We start from the raw sequence: 19,639 nt of genomic DNA, 5'->3' as shown, positions 1-19,639 counted from the left end.
ATGATCTAGGGCTTGTATACACACAATGATGTGATTACTTTTAGTTACACAAAATGCTACTTATATGTCAGATCCTTGTGTTTTCCAACATTTGCTTGAATAAGTTCTTGAAGGACAGAAGTCTTGACACCTTATCCATGTTTTTACTAATTCACAGATGATGCATGGGATTATACTACTTTAATAACACAATACCATCTCAAAACACCAATGATTACTCACCCTTCTGTAACTGTTCTTCTTTCTCAAATAGTACTTTCAAAATCATAAACCACATAGTATTCATGACTACTACACCTAGAAGCTAGCACGCACTGAAGCAACAGCTCTCAACTCTCAGAAAGATGTTTGTAGTGATTAATATTTTTATGCTAAATCTTCCCCTCCCCTCCACAAAACTAATTTGAACAGACAACTTAGCCAAAGTCAATCATGTGAAAGATTTTATATTCCCCCAAAACAAATGCTTTTGCTTCAGATAACCAGCAATCATTACTTGTAAATAAAACACACCATACTGAAAGCTCATTAAGGGTATATGCTCTACAGTGACAAGCATTTGATATAATTAGGCTGATCTAATTCACAAAGGAAAAGCTGTAAGTAACCTGAAACAAGACTTAAAAGGGCAGTACTTTTGTTTTTTCATTTCTTAATGCTGATACACAAGGAAGTACACAAGCAAATACAGTAATCAGTAGACAGATCCTGCAGAACCGGGACTGCTTCCACTTTACACCATGACCACAGCAGACATCGGAATTCTGTATATCTCCATGAGCTGCTCAGGCACCTTAACAGAGGCACAGGTGCCCCTTTCAGTGGTAAGCATATACTGCGGAAAAACCAACATGACAGATTCTGTCATGAATGTTGCAAAGCATATCGCTAGGAATAAGGAAAGTAGCTCATGCTACAACATAAAATGTTTGCCACGTCAGAATAGTTCAAGTAGGACAATTGTTCACTAAAATGTTCTGATCATATTTAAATGTATCAAAACAGAAATTATCTCAGAGCATGAAAGTATTTGAATCACCTATAGAACTTAAAACACTAAATCTCATTGATGTGCAGTGTACCATATGATGCCTCAGAGGTTCCATCCCTCCCGTGAGAAAAACAGCAAACATTCCAGCTCCAGCTTTTCATTTCTGCTATCTGAGAACATATAACTGGCTTGGTATGAGAATGTCAATATGTGGCAGTTGATAGATAACTAGTAAAATCATACTAGAGGAAAATATGAAAGGCTGATAGAAGGCACACGTAGGCCATTGAAAGGAATCACCTATTGAGGAAATGAGTACACTAAAAAAAAATATCCAGTAGCAAAGGCTGAATGGCAGTATCATCAAAAATTATTTACAAATTTGAGTGACATCCAAGATTTAATGTACAATGGAAAATACTTTATAGCTATGTTTATTATGCTTATCTAGTAGTCTTTGATTTGGTTCTTACAACAAAAATAACTTAGTTTGAAACTGTCTGAATGGCAAACAGCTGGTGTAACAGTGATTCATACTGACAAGTGATGCAAATGAAAGATCTAGCTTTGTGTTCACCTGCCTATGGTTAGAAGGAGGCTAGGTTCAGCCACTCTAAAGGAGATAAACTCCTATTCATAAACTTCATCTTGCTGACTCAGAGGAACAGAAGCTTGAGTTTCAGAAGTAACTGCCTGCTTTCCTAACAGAAAATGCAACACAAGTCATAAAGTAAGGCATGACAAGAAAGTTCTATTTTCATTTTAAAAAAAGCCCAACAAAACACACACATAGACAGCACACATACATTCATTCTATTTTACCTACCATAGATTCACTAATAAGCAGCAATAGTAAGGCTTCTTCTGTATTTTCTTGAGGACAAAAGATGCTGTACAAAACAAAAATTTAATTATTTAAGCAGAACACATTAGTTTTAGGAATAGCTTATGCAAATATAGTAAGAGTACTCTACAAAATGGAAAATTTCCAGAAAAGAGAACAGAGAGTAACTTGCATAAAAAGCTGATTGGTTAAAATGCATTTCTCTGATAAGCTCTAAATTTGCATTCCAGAAAAGTTAGCCAAACACCATATGAGAACAAAACAACCACAGCTGTCAGTTGAACATATTTAAATATCCCAAAACGGCACATAATTTGACAACTGTAAAAACTGTACCCATAGTTTACCTAGCCTCTGGCACCTAATCTATCTGAGCCATATCTATATCATTGATCCAAAGGTCGGCAACAAGAAATTCTCTCAGAAGAACAAGATAACTTTTGTATTTTAGGCAATATGTGGAGAAATACTTCTATTGGTCTTTCATCAGATATCCTTGAGAACTATCTTCCTGATGCATTCAACGGCTGTGAATATTTTTAAATAGAGCCATGGCAATCTCTGTCTGCTTGCCAAAACCACTGTTAACTTCCACACAGTTAAAATATTTGTTTTTAATGAAGTATACTGCCTTAGGACTCAATACTGAAGGTTTGTGTAGGACTAGTTTGCAAACTTTACTGCTTTCTCTGACCACTAGATAGTTTCTGATACTTTTCTATGCTGGTGGACAGACAACAGTAATCTGTTGGGTACACAACTGGTAGGAATTCATTCATTCTCTCTCACGTGCACAAAAAAACCCAGTGACTGTCTTTTAACTCTTCAGATTTATTTCTCTAAACTGTTTCTGAATTACTACAAGTACTATTTCTTGTTATTTCAGATGAATAGTTCCACAATTAACTGTTTAAATGTAGAAAATTTCCTGTTAATAAGCAACTCCTATAGTCCCAAGGGTGCTTAAACGACAATAAATTACAGATGGGAAACAAAACTTGCCTGAGATTAAAAAAAACAACCCAAAGGTGTTTAAAGTACACTAGAAATTTAAGCAGTAATTAAATGCCTGAAAAGAAATGGAAACTGAAACACATCTGAACTCCAGGTGGTTTGAAAGCAACACTGTGAACTGTGTTTTGGCACCATACAGCAGGTAAGAACCCAGGGCAGTTGTTTTGTTGTCAGATTTTTTTAATCAATGCAAGTTGCTCACAAGATTTTGAAGAGTACTTTAAATCTTAGGAGACAATTTTATTTTTACATAACAAAAAATTTCAAAACACAGTTACTTATGAATAAGAACCACCCAGAACACGGAATGAAGGGTGAAGAGGAAGCATCACAGAGCTCTCTATTTATCTATCCAGTCTTCAACGCAGAACTCGGCAATCTGGAAGTAGATTTAACCTGACTGACTGGCAATGGTTCCCAGAAAGTAGAGTAATGACTGGAAATAGTTGCCAGAGAAATTATTTTCTCAAGAGAGAAAATGGAAGCTGCCTCACAAAGAACTACTAAAAAGTCACTTATCAAAACAAGACAAACATTATTTTCTCCTACAACTTTGAAGGTATTTTGGTACATAAGTTGATGTTTGTCTCAGTGAAGATCCTCTTCATGCAGAAATTACTGGGAAATATCTTTGACCTGTGTAAGCAAAAAGCTCAACTTAGTTGACCGAACTCAGACATTTTCTGTGTCTCCTGGCAGATGCACGTATATGAGTAAAGTAATTTCAAGGCAACAGGGCAGAGCAAAAGATGCAACTGGAAACATGAAATGGCTAACAACCGAAGGGATACCAAGAAGTATAACAGTTCTTCAAGTGAGGATAAAGAAAACTGAAGAGGCAGTAACAATGAGATCTACAAAATCATGAATGGTATCAAGCAAATCACATTCACCATCTTCAAAAGGCCACAATGAAGTTACCTAACGTATCAGGCAACATATTTAGAAAAAACCAGTACATATCAGACTCAAACTGAGTTGGTGGTCATGTGAACACCTAGGAAGAAGTTTCCTACATATCTGTCTTGCTATTCACTGTCTTAAGTAGTTACATTCAATCACTGCTGAAGAAGAGATACTTGGCTATATATGTTTTATCTGATCTGGTATTAAGCACTCTGATGTGAAGGACTTAATTACATGCTTTGATAAAACCATGGAACTCCTCACTTCCATGTCCCAAGAGCAAGAAAATTACCCTGAACAAAGCCCCACTTTTGCCAGGAGGCATGTTTATACAAAAGGATGAGTTGACAATGAAAAACATAAGTTTGAAAGACTGAGCCTGAGAAACCTACTAATAAGTATTCAGGATCAAGGAAGGAGAATTGCTAGAAATTCTTGAAGATAAAGGCCATTCTGCTTGCTAGTAACAATGACACCATAACTACGCGGGCTTGCTGCTGTATAAAGTGTTAATGGAAACTGCAATAAATGCAGCTAAACAAACACCTGCCCTATGACAGTACCTTTTACATTACAATGTAAATATACTGTGAACACTAAAACAAAACATCTCTTCAGAATTTAAGGTAGGACTGCTTCTATAAGCAACCTAGCACAGAAGCAGGCTCTTTTGCACATAACAGGAAGTTCACATTATGGAAAAATGCTTTCATATTAATTAATAAGGCACATACACTGTAAGAGAGGAACAGACTGTTCTTTAGGATTTGCTGTGTGAAACCAAGTAATTTGAATGAGAAAATGTGTGACTGCATAAAAGAGATTTCCTCATGTTTGGGCAATAAATGCATACTTTTTAAATACAGTGATCAAGATGTATCCACAAACTAGGTATTTCCTTTCTACCAAAAAGGTGGCCTGCATGTACAGTTCGCTAATTACATACATGCAGAGAAACACAATGGTTGTTTTGGCAAATTGAATGTTCAACTCTATGTATGCACCTTTTCCTAAAGCTCAAGAGACCGCTTTTTAATGACTTTACATCCTAGACATAGTTGGACAAGACTGAAAATAAAAAACCTCACAACACCTGGGTTTTAATCCAGCTGGACAACAATAAAAAAATAATTCCTTGGAGAAAAGGATTAAAAAATTTCATATAGAACAGACAACAGTCTTCTCAAAAGAGATTCCCAGATCACACTGATTTCACAGAATCACAGAATAGTTGAGGTTGGAGGGGTTGTCTGGGGATTGTCTAGTACAGCCCCTCCACCCAAAGCAGGGTGACTGGCAGGTTGCTCATGACCATGTCCAGTTGGAGTTTGAATATTTCCAGGGATATTCTTCAGACTCCACAACCTCTTCTGTAATTTTATTTCCTTAAGTTTAAATGTAATTTCAATCTTCTCCATCTGCATTACTTAGCACTGTCCTACTACAGCAAATCACAATCTTGGCTAGATCATTATCTCCACTGCTACCATCTATTTCTCAGTTCTCTGGCTCACAGTGCTTTCCAGCATGTATCAAAACAAGCATGCAAAAGCTGTTGACCATATAAAATACAAGATCCCAGAAGGACTTGCGTGTAGAATACAAGTAGAGCAGTGCAAACGTTGCAGGTTGTATAAACCAAGCATGCAACAAAGTTTCATCAGACCAAACTTAGTATCAATGACATAAAAAAATACATTAAAAAAGACTGCCAAATTGTTAAGATTTCAACAGTATGCTTTGGTACTAGCACATTACTTTCAGGCAGTAAGCCTGAAGCCCAAGGACTGTAATAAAGTGCAAACTTTTGTTTGTATGTATTTTTGGCACTGTCAGACTGTGTCTAAGAAAACAGCTTTACCTTAGAAACCATTTTTCATTTAACCAAACAATCAGCAAGCTATTAACTTCTAATAAAAAGTGCAAATTCAAGGAAATGGCTATTTACATTTAATAATAATACTAATGGCGATCAGTTTTCAAAAAAATCCACACATTTTGAAGAAGGAAGAGATACACACCAAAGCTACTCTGGAATTAACCATGGAATACGCTATACAAAAATGATCGTAGCATAGCACTTACCTGAATCAGCGAAAGAATAAAGTTCAACAAAAAGGTGACATCATAGATGCCAAAACTAACCTAAGAAGATTAAAAGGCAGCCTTGGGAAAAAACCCTACCTTTGAAACTGCTAGATAAATTGCTAGATATGTTTTGGGTTTTTATAATGTTTCAGGGATGAATTTGAATTTCCATATTGCTACTTCCTCTCCTTCTATGATAAAGAAGAAGAGAGGTCTAGAAACAGCACACAACTTTTAAAACGTGCAGTCTCAAGACTGGCCACTCAGTTCATGTTTTCTTTTGTACACCAGGTATAATAACAGGTATCAACTCTACCATATACGCCAGTATAAAACAAAACCAAAAAAAATAATTTTGAGAATTGAGAACAAAAGGTCTCACTCATACAGTGCAAACTTCTGTTTGGAGAAGCACGTTGCTTCCCTGCTTCTCTTCAGGGAATATATATACACACAGCATGGGAAACACTCTTATTCATATTGCCCAATTCCTTCTAAATTTTCAAAAATATAAACTAAACTACCCAGTGCACTGGGTAACAATTGCAGTTATAGAAACAAGAGAGGTATAAACTCAGCCATACTTTTCTCCAGTGTATACTCGCGGTCTTCTACTGAGTGCGTAATTCTTAGTATTTGAACCTTTTCGAAGTGGATCATCTAGGGGTGATTGGTGAGGAGGATCTTCCAGTGGATTCCAATAACTCTGTTCACACATGCCTCGTAACAAAATTTCAGCTAGTTGTCTTGCTATCGTCTGTAAAAGTGAAAGATAAATATTTTCCTTAGAAACACTGAATACAAACTCTTCAAAAATGCTTAGATTTTTTCTAGTGAAGACTAGTCAAGTAGAATATATTTTCTGTTATTTTAAAACATCCCCCAAACCAGGCATACTGCTGTTTGAAAGGTACAAGTGCCCAGTTTAATTCTCTAAACACAAAGAAAAATATGGAAATAACAAAAAAATCGGCAATTTTATCAGTTAAATCCAGATACATCTGATGTATCAACAATACCAACTGTTGCACCTGAGTGGAACACAGTATATTTTCAGATATGTTGTGCTAAATAACCTCTACTGCCTCTCCAGGCCAGGAGCAGATGTTTCTGTTGGAGAGACCACGGTAGAGCAGATATTTCCTTGTGGTCCATGGAGAGGACCACAGAGGCAGATGTCCACGCTGCAGCCTACTGGGAGGACTGTGGAGGAGCAGGTTCATATTCCCTAAAGGAAATGCAGCCAATGGGATGGACCCCACGCTGAAGCAGGGGAAAAATGTGAGGAGTAAGGAACAGCAGAGAGGAACTGTTACAGACTCATCACAACCCTCCACGCACCACTCAGGGAGTATGAGGGTAGGGAGAGGAAGTGGAAGAGTCAGGAATGAAGGACTGAAGTTGAACCTGGGGGAAGGGGGTGGGGGGAGGGTGCTTTAGTTTTTGTCTTTGTTTCTCACCATCCCACTCTCTTTGAATTGACAGAAAATTAAGTTAATTTCCCCCAAGTCAAATCTGGTTTGCCTGTGACAGTAACTGGCAAGCTAATTCCCTCTCTTTACCTCAACCCACAAACTCTTCCATCTTATTTTCTCCCTGGCATGTAAGGAAAGGGAGTGAGAAAGTAGCTGGGTGGGCATCTAGCAGCCAGCCAAGGTCAACTGACCACAGACAGTTATAGCCCAAACCCCAACTGACTGGGGCTTCTGAAAACTTGTATCTGAAGATGCTGTTGTTTGCTACTGTTGGTAAGGCTCAGCAAGAGTGCAATGCGGTTGTAGATCAGCATGAAGAAGTTTATTTTAACCAACTATTCTTGGCACCATATATTTAAGTGTATTAACACTTACATAGATATTATTTAAATAGATAATATTAAATTAAAGCTTTTAAGTCATCCCATAATCTGTAACTATCAAGTTATCTCCTCTTTAATGTTTAATACATGTGCATACAAGCTGCATGACTATATATCACGATGATGAAAACTCAAGAGATTAGTATCAAGGCAGCAGAAGGAAGACAAGATCTACATTAGCATCAGAACTGGCAGTATTTCCCAGCAACACTTCCCAGCAACAGATGCATAATGTTTAAACCATGGAGAGCACCATACGATCTGCATCTTCTACCTTAACTCCTATGCCATAAGAAGCCCTTCATCCTTCATTCTATTAAAGTTTGCAATATTATCCCTCTCCATTGAACGCCCATTATTTAGTAAGTTTAATACCCTTCTAGGAATCGGTTACTAAATGAATTAAGAAACCAATTACCTTCCTTATTATCACTTTGGAAGTTTTACAGGCCCAGTATTAGGAAACTAATCCAGGATATTTTGAAAATCATTACGTTAGAGCAAAAGATATAAGCACTGGCCTTTCATTATATAAAAGATGCAAAAAGATACATCACCCTTTTGGTAAAGGTTTATTGTCTGAGAATATAAATAACAAATCTTCATGGTTTTGCTTCCACTGTTTTCCTTAGAGAGGCTTTACCACACAAAAAATAAATATAAAGAAATGATAACTTGATAACTTCCAAGTTAATAGAACACATATAAAGATGCTGCATTCTGTCCTCACTCCTATTACCTTACAAAACCATGAAACAACACCCTTATGAAATTATGGTAAGTCATAAATAGGGCAATTATGACTAAGGTTGAAAGTATGTCTGTCAGAGACCAAGCAGATTTTAACCATATCCACAAATAGGAAAGAGAAATAGCAGACAGACTGGGTATCAAACGTTCCTTTCCATTTTAAGCAATTCACTTAAGCCAGGAAACGTAACCTTATAAAGTGGTAGGTAACAGATCCTAATCAATACACTGTGTATCTGATTATTTGTCTCTAACTCATCCACTATATTTATACTTTACCTGTCTACTAAAATAGGAATCTGGCTGGAATAGGAATGTGGTTTAATATAACTTACCATTCGCAGATTTTGTGTGGTTCTTGTTTCAACAGCTCTTAGTAACTCTCTAAATCTACCAACTCCTCTCGTCAAGTTTCTGTATAAAAACATAGAATTTGACAGTATTCCAACTTGGATGTAGTAACACCTTAATATATTACTCAATAAAGTTGTAAAAATCCATGCCATCATTTTTTTCCCTGCATATCATAATTGACTTTTGGTGAGAGATACATTTATTTATTTTTTCACCTGAGAACCCCACCACTGATGACTATAACAACATTCCCTGCCAATTTATTGAAAAAAGAAACATTTTCATGATCAGTAGATAGTTCAAGAGAAAGCAAGGAAAAGTGTAAGAAGTGACCACTCAAAAAAAAGGGAAAAAACAAAACTGAAGCTGGTCTTGCTAATACAATGGTTTTAATTTTCAATTACATTAGGCTTCAAAGTATAAACTTGGGGGAAAAAAAACCCAACTAAAACATTCCATTTTAGCTGACACCTTAAAATAGGGATATAAAAAACGAGTAAATCTTGTAGTCCTCAGTGAAAGCAATGTAAATTTTTAAACTTCTTTTCAGAGAGGAGAGAGCACAAACAGCAAGGCCCACTGTGTGGCCAGAAGAGGACTGGGGGATCAGTGCTCTGTTCTTGACTTTTGGTGTGGCTTCTGCAACTCAAGTTTCTTTGTCTATGCTTCTTCCACGACTACTGCCTGAACAGCTTTTTACAAAGAGATTTATGACCCCCAGAAGCATCATTCATACTAACAAATTCAGCAGATCTGAACTTTCTTCTCAAACTAGGTTATTTTAAATGGTCTTATAGCTTTATCTTTTTCTTATCTCTGTATCCCAGCTATCTGTTTTTGTATTGCACTTAAATGCAGTTGAGAATATTTTACTTAATATTTATAGTTTGTCTTTGAACTGGTGAAGGACTGGGTTGGCTTTTTGCGGAGCTGAACAACCAAATTCTGCAACCTCAACACATAACATAGGACAGTCATTTCACTATGTGAAGTTTGGTTGCAAAACAAAACTATTTGATCAAAAGCATGTTTTGTGTTAAGTCATAGATGTTATGTCATACAGTTGTAGTATCTAAAGATGCAACTTTATGCGCAAGTTGCACAACATTTACTTGCACAGGCTCAAAAGCGAAAAGAAGCATTACACATTGTGCAAGCTTTTCATAAGTAAAAGCATTACTCCACTGCACTATAAAGCTGATGTTGGAATTGCCTTCCTTACTCTGTCTTTATTCACAAATATATTTAAAATACTGATTTACTGAATTGCAACTTTATACAAATTCAAAAAAAGTCAGCATTTTTACACAGATACTTTCTTTAAATTTAGTTGCAGAATACATGAAACCAGAGAGTTTGATGCAAGAGATCTTTTGCATCAAGAGATGCAAAGATCAAGAGAACTCTTACCACTTATTGCCTGGAGATCTACTCATTTATTTTACTCTTGACATTACATGACAGACGTCATCTCTGTTCTGTTTTATATAATAAAGGATTATCAGCATATTTCAGAAACTTTAGTCTCCAGCACAGACATCTTTAACTAGCCCAGGTTCATCTTCTGAAATACTTTTATATAAAAGCTCATTTAGAAAGGACTAGCATTTCCAAATAACAAAACCTGTATGAACAGGTTGAAAGTTATGTCAAAGCAAGCCACCAGTCAGTTAAAAAATAATCACCAGTCACACAAGAAATGATGACTGTAAAAGGTCCAGGTCACAGCAGAGCTTGACCATAGAGAGACCAGTTAGTACATATCTTGTATATACATCTAACACGGAAACAACTGCATTAAAGATCACATTTATTTATATATTTCATGCAGGCAGGCCTCTTAATAGTTAATGAATATTACACCAACTTCATATCCTAAGGAAGTACATACAGAAAGTCAATAGGCCAAATTTTAAGAAAACCTCTGAACTCCATGGAAGCTGTATACCTTCAGCACCTTTGGAAAGCCAAAACACATACCATTCAGTAATACCACATGCCACATACAGAGAGCCAAAACCAGACCACTGGAATCCCAGCTTTAAGTCCTCTGCTCTAAGCGCATGTTTCCCATGAATGGAGCTTTCTCTCAAGGACTGTATTGCAAAGTCACAGATGTGTCCTTGTAACAAGATTTTTAAAAAAAGACAGACAGACAGACTTGCCAAAAAAATTAAACTGAAATGTTCCCTGCAAAATTGTTAAATGAGAGCAAGAGCTTGCAGCTAGAAGCACTAATTTCCCAGTACAGATAAAACATATACTATGTAATAGAACTTCAAGTCACAATAATTTAAATCTTTAAGAAATACTAGGATTTAGCATTTTTTCATATGAAATTACAAAAAATAGTACCTATGAAAAAGTATGTAACCTTTAAAAATCCTTAAGAACCTCATGACAGGTTGTTATTAGTTACGTGTTACATTTTTATAAGCATCTACAAAGGACTGAAACTTGTGACTGAAGTTCTACTGTATCATGGAAAAAGCAGTAAGATTGTACAAGAAAAAAAACCAAATCAACTTAAAATACAGAATTACTTTTTGCTTCATAAAGCATTTAACACTGATCCACTGCACAAATAACCACAAATACAATACAGATTTGTTGAGCATCTTCTACATGAAGAATACTAAAAAAATTACACTTCAAAACTACAATCTAAATCACCCAAAAATTGAGTTAAATGCTTTGAGTAATGAAGCAAAATATACCATGAACAGTATGGTTGATCCCCACACTGCACTGCTTTTAGCAAAGTACATTTCCTGTATTTGTTAGCAGTTTGTAACATCAGAGAGAAGAGAGTGGCAGCTATTCTGGCACATACTTTTTCTGCCTAGCCTAGGAAGCACAGAACTTTCACCTGAATTTCACTACCATGTGCCTTCATGTTAGCAGTTCCACCCATTCTGACTGAATGCCAGAGCAAAAGGGCAGGTTAACTTAGAAAAACATGTCCCACAGTGTCTGTAAATGACTTTGAGATCCCTTCCATTCTCAAGAGAAGGAATTTTATGGTACATTAATATGCACTCAGCGCTTACACATTTTCAGTAATTTCAGACAAGACAAAGCCCACAGACAGATATTGCTAGTTAGGTATATGTGTGTTTATGACTGCCTCCCATCAGAACATGTTTGAGTCAAATTCTTTGAATTGCACCTTCATAGTTTTTAAAGACCAATTAAAATGTTTGCTGCTTTAAATCTTCAAGATAAAAAAAGCTACTTTGACTCTTTAAGTAGCACTACAACAGTTAAAGACAGAACCAGGATTTAAAGGTATAATCTACTGTTGAAAATCTATATGGATTGATGACCTTTGGGATAATTTTCATCCTTGTGTCTACATATTTGGACCCTAAACCCCAACAATTTATGTTAGACCCTTATTAATTATTCTGATGCAAGATCAACTTTTATGCTTCTTTGAAAATGTCAGGCAGCATTTCTGTTTAAAATACTGAAAATATTTTAACTGCATCTATGCAAAGGTGCTCTTATGGGACAGTAAGGAGAAATTTTCAATGCAGAATCAGAACACCTGAATATAAGTATGTATGCCAGCAGTAGCAAACTTTTGACACAACATGTTTGTCACTATCATGACCAAGAGGTCTCTTCCTTTGGCATCAGACAACAGTGCTTTGGCATTAGTGGTGCAGATAAACCTCACACCCCAGACAAATACTTTTTCTATTTGTGTTTTTAAACACACACACAAAAAGTAGAAAAGAATGAAAGAAACCACTCAATGAAAAGCAGTTTACAATAGAAAGATGTTAGGATGAAAAAAACAAACACTATTCCTTATAACAGAGGGAGAGAGATCTAATCACTATCTACTCAAAACAGGCTACAAAAGAAATACTTTAAATTTCTCAGAAAGGTTGATTTACTTTGTATTTGCAGCATATTTTGATAATATCTTCCCCATTAGTGCGAGAATGGCTTTGTTTGGCAGGCATCTCCCTTATGCTTAAAACTAAACCCCCCAAATATTTAGTCTAACTGCCTTTTACAGATCAAAAATGGAATGAGAGTTAATTTTTGCTTAGTGAACTTAGAGCACACCTCACCTGCTCTGCAATTTGGTGGCTAAATTTCAGTACTTCTCCTATTTAAGAGAGAAAACTAAACCCAAAGCCATGCCAGTAAACAGGCTAAGTTATTCATATTAGCCTAACTATTACCTCTTGCTGACCCTTCACTTGCATGGTCCTATCTCTTTTCTTACAGCCACATTAGCCATTATCACACCTTCCAGTAAATCAATTAATCTCACTAAAATGACAGAAAGCTACAATTCTTTTGCTGCTTGTTTTCTGCTGTTTTGGAGAATGAGATGTCTCCACAGAGGAGCCAAACAAATATCTGAACCAGCAAAAAGCAAACAAGAAAAATGCATGCCAGAAGCGTAGGTATGGGGAAGATGAGAGCAGGGAATCCCACTCTACAGTGTCAGGACACTACATGATTTGTTTACTACTGCTCTTGACACCACCACCTCAGCTCCTCCTCAGAATGTTCTTTCATTTAAGTGTATATATATATACAACACACTATATACGTGTGTATATGTGTGCCTGTGTGTACACTAAGTACCAGATTCAACTACTAAGGCACAAAGACCGGATTCACAAAAGGGCTTCTCCAGCTACTAGAGACTGAGTGCATCAGTTAGTTGCACTTTACCTCCTATTATTTTGCAAGTTTCTCCTTTCAAGCAGAGATCTTGTCAGAAAAAGAAATGGGGGTAGATTAAGAACGTGCCAAAAGAAATCATAAACAAAAAAAGCCCATTCTTGAATTCACAAGAAAGTAGTGCTAAACATGCCAGAAAGTTTTACTAAGGAAGTAAGTTAACAGAGGAAATAAAATAGAATTTACCCTGGTAAATATTTAATATTGTATTCCACATCAGTCGATTTATATATTATAAATTTTATAGGGTTATTTTATCTTTATTTAGAAGAAAATATAAAATCTCTTACGGAACTAGAAGGAAGAATGTGCAGGACCAAACAGTGATTTTATTTAGAATGCTAAACTGAAGACCTAGGAGGCCACTCAGTTTAATACCAAGCATGATAAAAGCATGGGGAACTTCAGCAGAGTGACCAACATGGGCATGGTTTTACAACCTGTCTTAAAGATTCAAAGGTCTGAAATCAGCAGCAGAAACCATGAAGGCAGTGTACTCTGCCAAGATGCAAGATTTTAAGCAGCAACAAACAGCCAGATGCATCAATGGAAGTGTAACATTTCATAGAACCCAAAGAGCTAATCTGAAGTGACAGATCAAATATTTTATCAGAGACAGTGCTGAGCAAGGAGAAACAAGGCTAAACCCTGAGCGCCGTATGTGGTTCAGCCCTCCCAGTGGTGACACCAAAGAACAGAAAAGCTGAGGAACAGAGAGCCACGCTTGCAATGAAAGAAAACTAGGGACAACACCTATGAAGAATTAAGCTGAGTCGTGAAGGGGGGCACTGATACTTCACTGACACTGTATGCCTGTTCAATGTGACGGCTAAAGTGTGGACAGCAGCGTCAAAACAGTAATGTTAAGTGTGAAAAATGATAGCAAAAATGAACTAGGAGAGGGAGAAGAAAAAAGAAAATAAACCCCAACAAATCAAAATAAGAGGTTATCAAACCTCTTTGTTGGTAACCCCAGAGATGTTTAATCTTGAAGCTACTGCTTCTGGTTAGCTAGAGATGTTAAAACAGTTTTCCACTACTTTAAAATTGTTTATGTACCATTTATTCATCAGTATAATTAATAACAGTCTTGCCTTTTATTGCCAACTCTTATATTTGCTATCAGGCTGTAATACTAAAGCAAAGTAGAATGGAGGGCAAGATTTCCTTTTTGCTTTGCACACAATGGCAATTCTGAAAACACTTACTAAGCTGTCTTTATTTTTATATTCTTCACATTAATCACGAACCAGTGTTCAGTGTAATTGAATACATTAACTTGGGGAAAGGCAGGGAAAGAACACCAAACCCCTTCAAATTCACACTATATACAACACACAAAATGTGAGTTGTAGCTACAAACAGGGACAACACTTTCTGGAAAGAAAAGCCTCTGCTAATACTTCAAAATATATAAGCAGAATATTTGTTAGTAAACACCTTTCTTTATACTCCTCCTCTGTTCATTCATTGCAGGTAAAAATTCATGCAGTGTTCCTAAGCATGAGGCTTACAGCAACACATTTCAGGAAGAACATAAGACCACCTCTATAAAACATTCTGCCAATAGTCTTATAAAAATGTCACAGTGAAGTAATTGAGATTACTTCACTGCTGAGTTGCTTACCAGACACACATCTGTTTGAATGTAATCTCTGAGGAGCTACTAATTTCCAAATAAACTGTTTAAAAATACCCATGTTGCAGTAACAGGGGGATCTGGTAAACAGAAAGGCACTGAAACTTTGTCAAAATTATTTATACATACGCACTATGCTCATGCACAGGAGAGGAATAAAATGCACAAGGGCAGGACCATACACCGTGAGAAGGAAGTGTTACTTCCAACTTCTCATGCTTAAAATACAGTGTAGGAAATGGGAGTCCAGAAAAGGTCATTTGGGACAGTGGGTCAGCATTGGAAGGAGAATTAGGAAGGCCTAAAAGGTCAAATGTAAGAGGTGTACCAATCCCAAACAAAACTATTTCAGTACAAACACCAAAATGCCTGCATATCAACAAGAAAAAAAAAAGTAATTACAAGCACTCCTCAGCAAATTAGCTGTTTAACACATTATCCTAGCAGTTATGTGCTGTAAAAAGATGTGGAAATCAGGAGGTGGAAAGGAAATTTTCCAGTATTCACCTGAACACATGAAGTAAAGCTTGCCTGCCTTTCAAGTTTCAGCTGGTGGCTAGCATTTCTGTAGCATGTATTACATCGGCAAGGTATTCAGCTTTTCTTAGCACTGTACCAGTCTTCTGTTCACTGATTTTTGAATATATAAACATACTGGTACAGTTTGATTGCTACAGCAGTACCTACAGCTTAAGAGCATAGTGTTGAAAAGTCAAGTAATCTGGTAACTCTTTGCAAAAATAGCTTATGAATAGTTACTACTTTTTAATATAAAGACAAAATTTCCTTTAGTACTAGGGGGTTTTTTTGTGATTTTTTTTTAAAGGTCTGTACATAATTAGTCTCCTAGTTTTTCCAAGAGCCAGTTCCCTTTATCACTACTGTGACCAAAACACATGCACTCTTTCCTTGGCAAACTTACCTTACAGTTTAGCAAATCCCTTTCTACTACTATCATAAAAAAATCTAGCACCAATTAGTTCTCCTACCTGCTAATTTCCTCCTTTTGAAGTTAACAGGGTCAATTAACATTTTTGCAATTAAAACTGGCAGCCTCCATAATTTTTAATCAGTTCAAAACCATGATTTCAATATTAAAAAAGAACCAATGTAATAGTAACCCGTAGTACAAAATACTGAAAAGCTCCATGTTAAACTGTTACTGAAGCTTTAACAGAAATAGCCAAATACTATATTCATAGAATGAAACCTTTTTCTTGGTGAAAATAACTACCATCTGAGGACTAACTGTCCTTTAGAGAAAAATCAGTATATTAACAGAAAGAAACTCAAAAGACTTAATTAGTTGTAAGTTACTGCAGCTCACATTCAGGTGATATACCTCATGAATGCTGTTCACAAAACACCTAAGCCCCAAAACTCATCAGAATTTGAACCTACATCTTTGGTGACATACAGAACCAACTGGCCAAGGCTCTGAGCAAGCTGCTCTACACCAGACATGTTCTGAGCAGGGGTCTGGCCCAGATGGCCTCTCAGAGTCCCTTTCAACCTGTGTGATCCTATGAATCCACATCTTAGAAGCTGCAAGGAAAAAGGCAAAAAGAAAAAAAAGAAGAAAAAAAAAAAGAAAAACGTGTGGCATAGCCACATCATGTAACACCTAACATGCGAAGCAGTGTTCTTCAGAACAGTATCAAAACCAGAGAAGGAAATAAAAACCAGAACATGAAATGCAGCAGTAAAGCAAGCATTTTGGTGGGAGCAGGGGAAGCGCGCTAAATAGTCCCTCCCCAGTTTAGGAATCCAATACCATTTTGTTTGCTGCCCATCACAACACAACATAAAACCAAAACCTTGAATGTGATGCTTGCAAAGGCAAGCAACAGCCACAGTCAGCAAGATCTGTAGTACACGGGCTAAAACCCACTAAGTATCTTCTCGGAAAAAGTGGGCTAGAGTCAGAATACTAACTGCAAATTGTTAAAATTATCAAAATTCAACCTCAACTCAGATACTAACATTGCTCTTTCAGTGTGCTTTGTGTAACTATTACAAACGTAATTTGAGATTATTTTGAATGGAAGTGATTCCTTCATGTTTATATTCACCTTAGTCCTCCATGTAAAACTGACAGGTTTTCTATAATTTCACAATGCAATATTATCTTAAACTCTTTAAGACACAATTCTGAGCAATAAACACAAACAAAGATTGAAAAAGAAAGCATTCCTGATGGATGATTTTATCTGAATATCTGAGAGAATGGTAATTTCCCCTCACATTCAAATATACTGTTTTTCAACAAAAACTAACAGAGTAAGAACGATATCTTAAATAAGGATAAGAAAAGCACCTGATAAGGCAGATATTAAAGTGTCCTTTGAAAACTCATTTTTGTTAGCAATCAAAAACCAGTGATATTTGTCTCTATCTTGAATATATTCTGTGTTAATTTCCTAACCACACAAACATGAAAGCATGTTTGTGCCTTATTTCCAGGACAAAGTTGTTTTGAAAACTGCAACAGAAGTAATTTCATTTATTTTTCAATATTGTAATGATATTTCACATATAAAGAATACAGTACTTTATAGGATTTCAATGTTTTTGAATGTCATCTTACTTTCTAATCTTTACTTAATGACCAATTTGTTTTGAGACTGATGCAGAATATGCAACATCATCTCAACAGATTCAGAGAGTGATGGATAGCTAGCACTGTATTCAATGACAGCTGGTCATACAGTGTCTTGATGGGCACTTATGTCAAAACATTTACATAAATCCTTCTCTTATGGATTTCATCACTGCGAAATACCTAGCTGTGAACACTGTACAGGTACATGTGTGCAAAAGCACTTATGAATTGGCTTCCATCCACCATTCCCCATTTACTAACATGAAAGCTATATTCCTATGATTTTCCTATTGATGCTACGATGGAAAAAGAAAAATAGGTAAAGAAACAACTTCTACATAGACAACTCCTATACATGAGGAACTGCTTAGAGAGAGAGTCTGGGTTTTTTTGGTTGTGTTGTCAAACATTTTGTAAGCCAATAAAAATCAATTATATGCAGAAAAACTGGTTGAGATTTTTTGTTTTGGTTTGGTCTTGGGGTGGGTAAATTTTCCATTGAGAAAATGCCGGTCTCTGAGAAACAACTTAATGGAGAACATTGGGAAGGTCTTGCTTCACTGCAGCTGTGCAAGCACAGGTAATGGCAGCATGACGAGTACAGATTTGGTCCAGATCCCTCAGGTTTTGATTCAGCATGTGAACCACTATGGAGATTTGACCAAATTGCAGTCTGGATCCTGGACCACGATAGAGCAATGTCCTTGGAGAAGTTGTGAAATATAGGAGAAGCTACAAAAAAGAGCTCTGAAAGCTAGTGAAGTCTGGTTTTCACATGACAGGCTCCTGGTTTTAGACTTCAACCAGAAAGCTCTTTTGCTTTAAGAGTATACATTTCCCATGCATTTCTGAACACTACTACCTCTAAAATAAAAATAATTTAAAATTCAAGCTTGTCTTGTTTACCTTGTAACATGAATACAAAGCAAATACTAGGCCAGAAGAACTACTGGGTACATAAATGGCTGTCCTTTCTCTCTCAGGGGCATTTTACTTGAAAATAGTTATGTTAAGGTCTAATGTCAAAGTTCCTGTGCTCACAGCTTTTCTGTAACGTCAGGACTTTGAACTCCTCCAATCCGAAATTACAAAGTTACTACTACACTAAATAGAAGTTGCATAATCAGCCAGAAAGAAATTTAAAATTACCTATTTCAGAATGTATTTAAAAAGCACATAAACCCTACTTTTCGAACAGCTTCCTCAACTTCTTTGTTACTCATTTCCAAGCTGAAATGTTCCTCTGCTCCCAAGTGAAAAATAGATACGTAGTTTGATACTTTACTAGAATTCCGTACACTTTGGGAGAAAGCATTAATTTCAGATGTGTCTTAATACAGCACTAAAAAAAAAACATTCTTCTGTTCTTCAGACTATTGCCACCATTTTTATTTTTTTTTTTTTTATAATTGCTTTTCCATGTATTTTCAAGATGCCAGAACTTAGCGGTTAGGTTTCAAACACTTTGTAGTTTTTCAGATAAGATAATGCATACCTGAAAGACAGGCACTCAATCCTCCACAAAAACTTGATTTCTTGGCTTAAAAGAAAAATCTCTGCACAGTTAGTGAACAAAGGGGAAATTTAAAATGGATCAACCAGCTTTCTTGTTAGGCAGCAATACTCCCTACATTACTGCTAAAATTACACTCTTTCAGTTAGTATTAAAGTTATCTTACTTATTTTTTAGTTTTGAAGTGGCATACATGCACAAAAATGATGCTTCCACTTCTAGCGGAAGTGTAATTAAAAACAGTGATTAGCTGACTGCCTTCTAGATATGCACCACCAACAAAAACCTACTCCATAGCAAAAGGACTTAAGACAAATACAATTTATCCAGCAGATTTTGAGAGATATTTATTAGTACTTACTGGCGTGGA

At 36.2% G+C, this 19,639-nt stretch overlaps 1 protein-coding gene across 3 annotated transcripts in view; it reads right to left on the bottom strand.

Annotated features, from left to right (window-relative positions):
- Window positions 1-19,639, bottom strand: part of TTC7B (tetratricopeptide repeat domain 7B) — a 144,108-nt gene that overhangs the window by 83,243 nt on the left and 41,226 nt on the right. For all 3 annotated transcript variants that reach the window (XM_040601428.1, XM_040601427.1, XM_040601429.1), the window contains 3 exons: window positions 8,787-8,865; window positions 6,428-6,600; window positions 1,818-1,881 (listed from right to left, as the gene is read on the bottom strand). In XM_040601428.1, the coding sequence (XP_040457362.1) occupies window positions 1,818-1,881; window positions 6,428-6,600; window positions 8,787-8,865 (316 nt within the window). The remainder of the gene's footprint in view (window positions 1-1,817; window positions 1,882-6,427; window positions 6,601-8,786; window positions 8,866-19,639) is intronic.

Source organism: Falco naumanni, chromosome 7, assembly GCF_017639655.2.
Source record: "Falco naumanni isolate bFalNau1 chromosome 7, bFalNau1.pat, whole genome shotgun sequence".
In the NCBI taxonomy this organism is placed as follows: Eukaryota; Metazoa; Chordata; class Aves; order Falconiformes; family Falconidae; genus Falco; species Falco naumanni.
The sequence above is the reverse complement of the archived record's forward strand: the minus strand, read 5'-3'. Positions and strand labels throughout refer to the sequence as shown.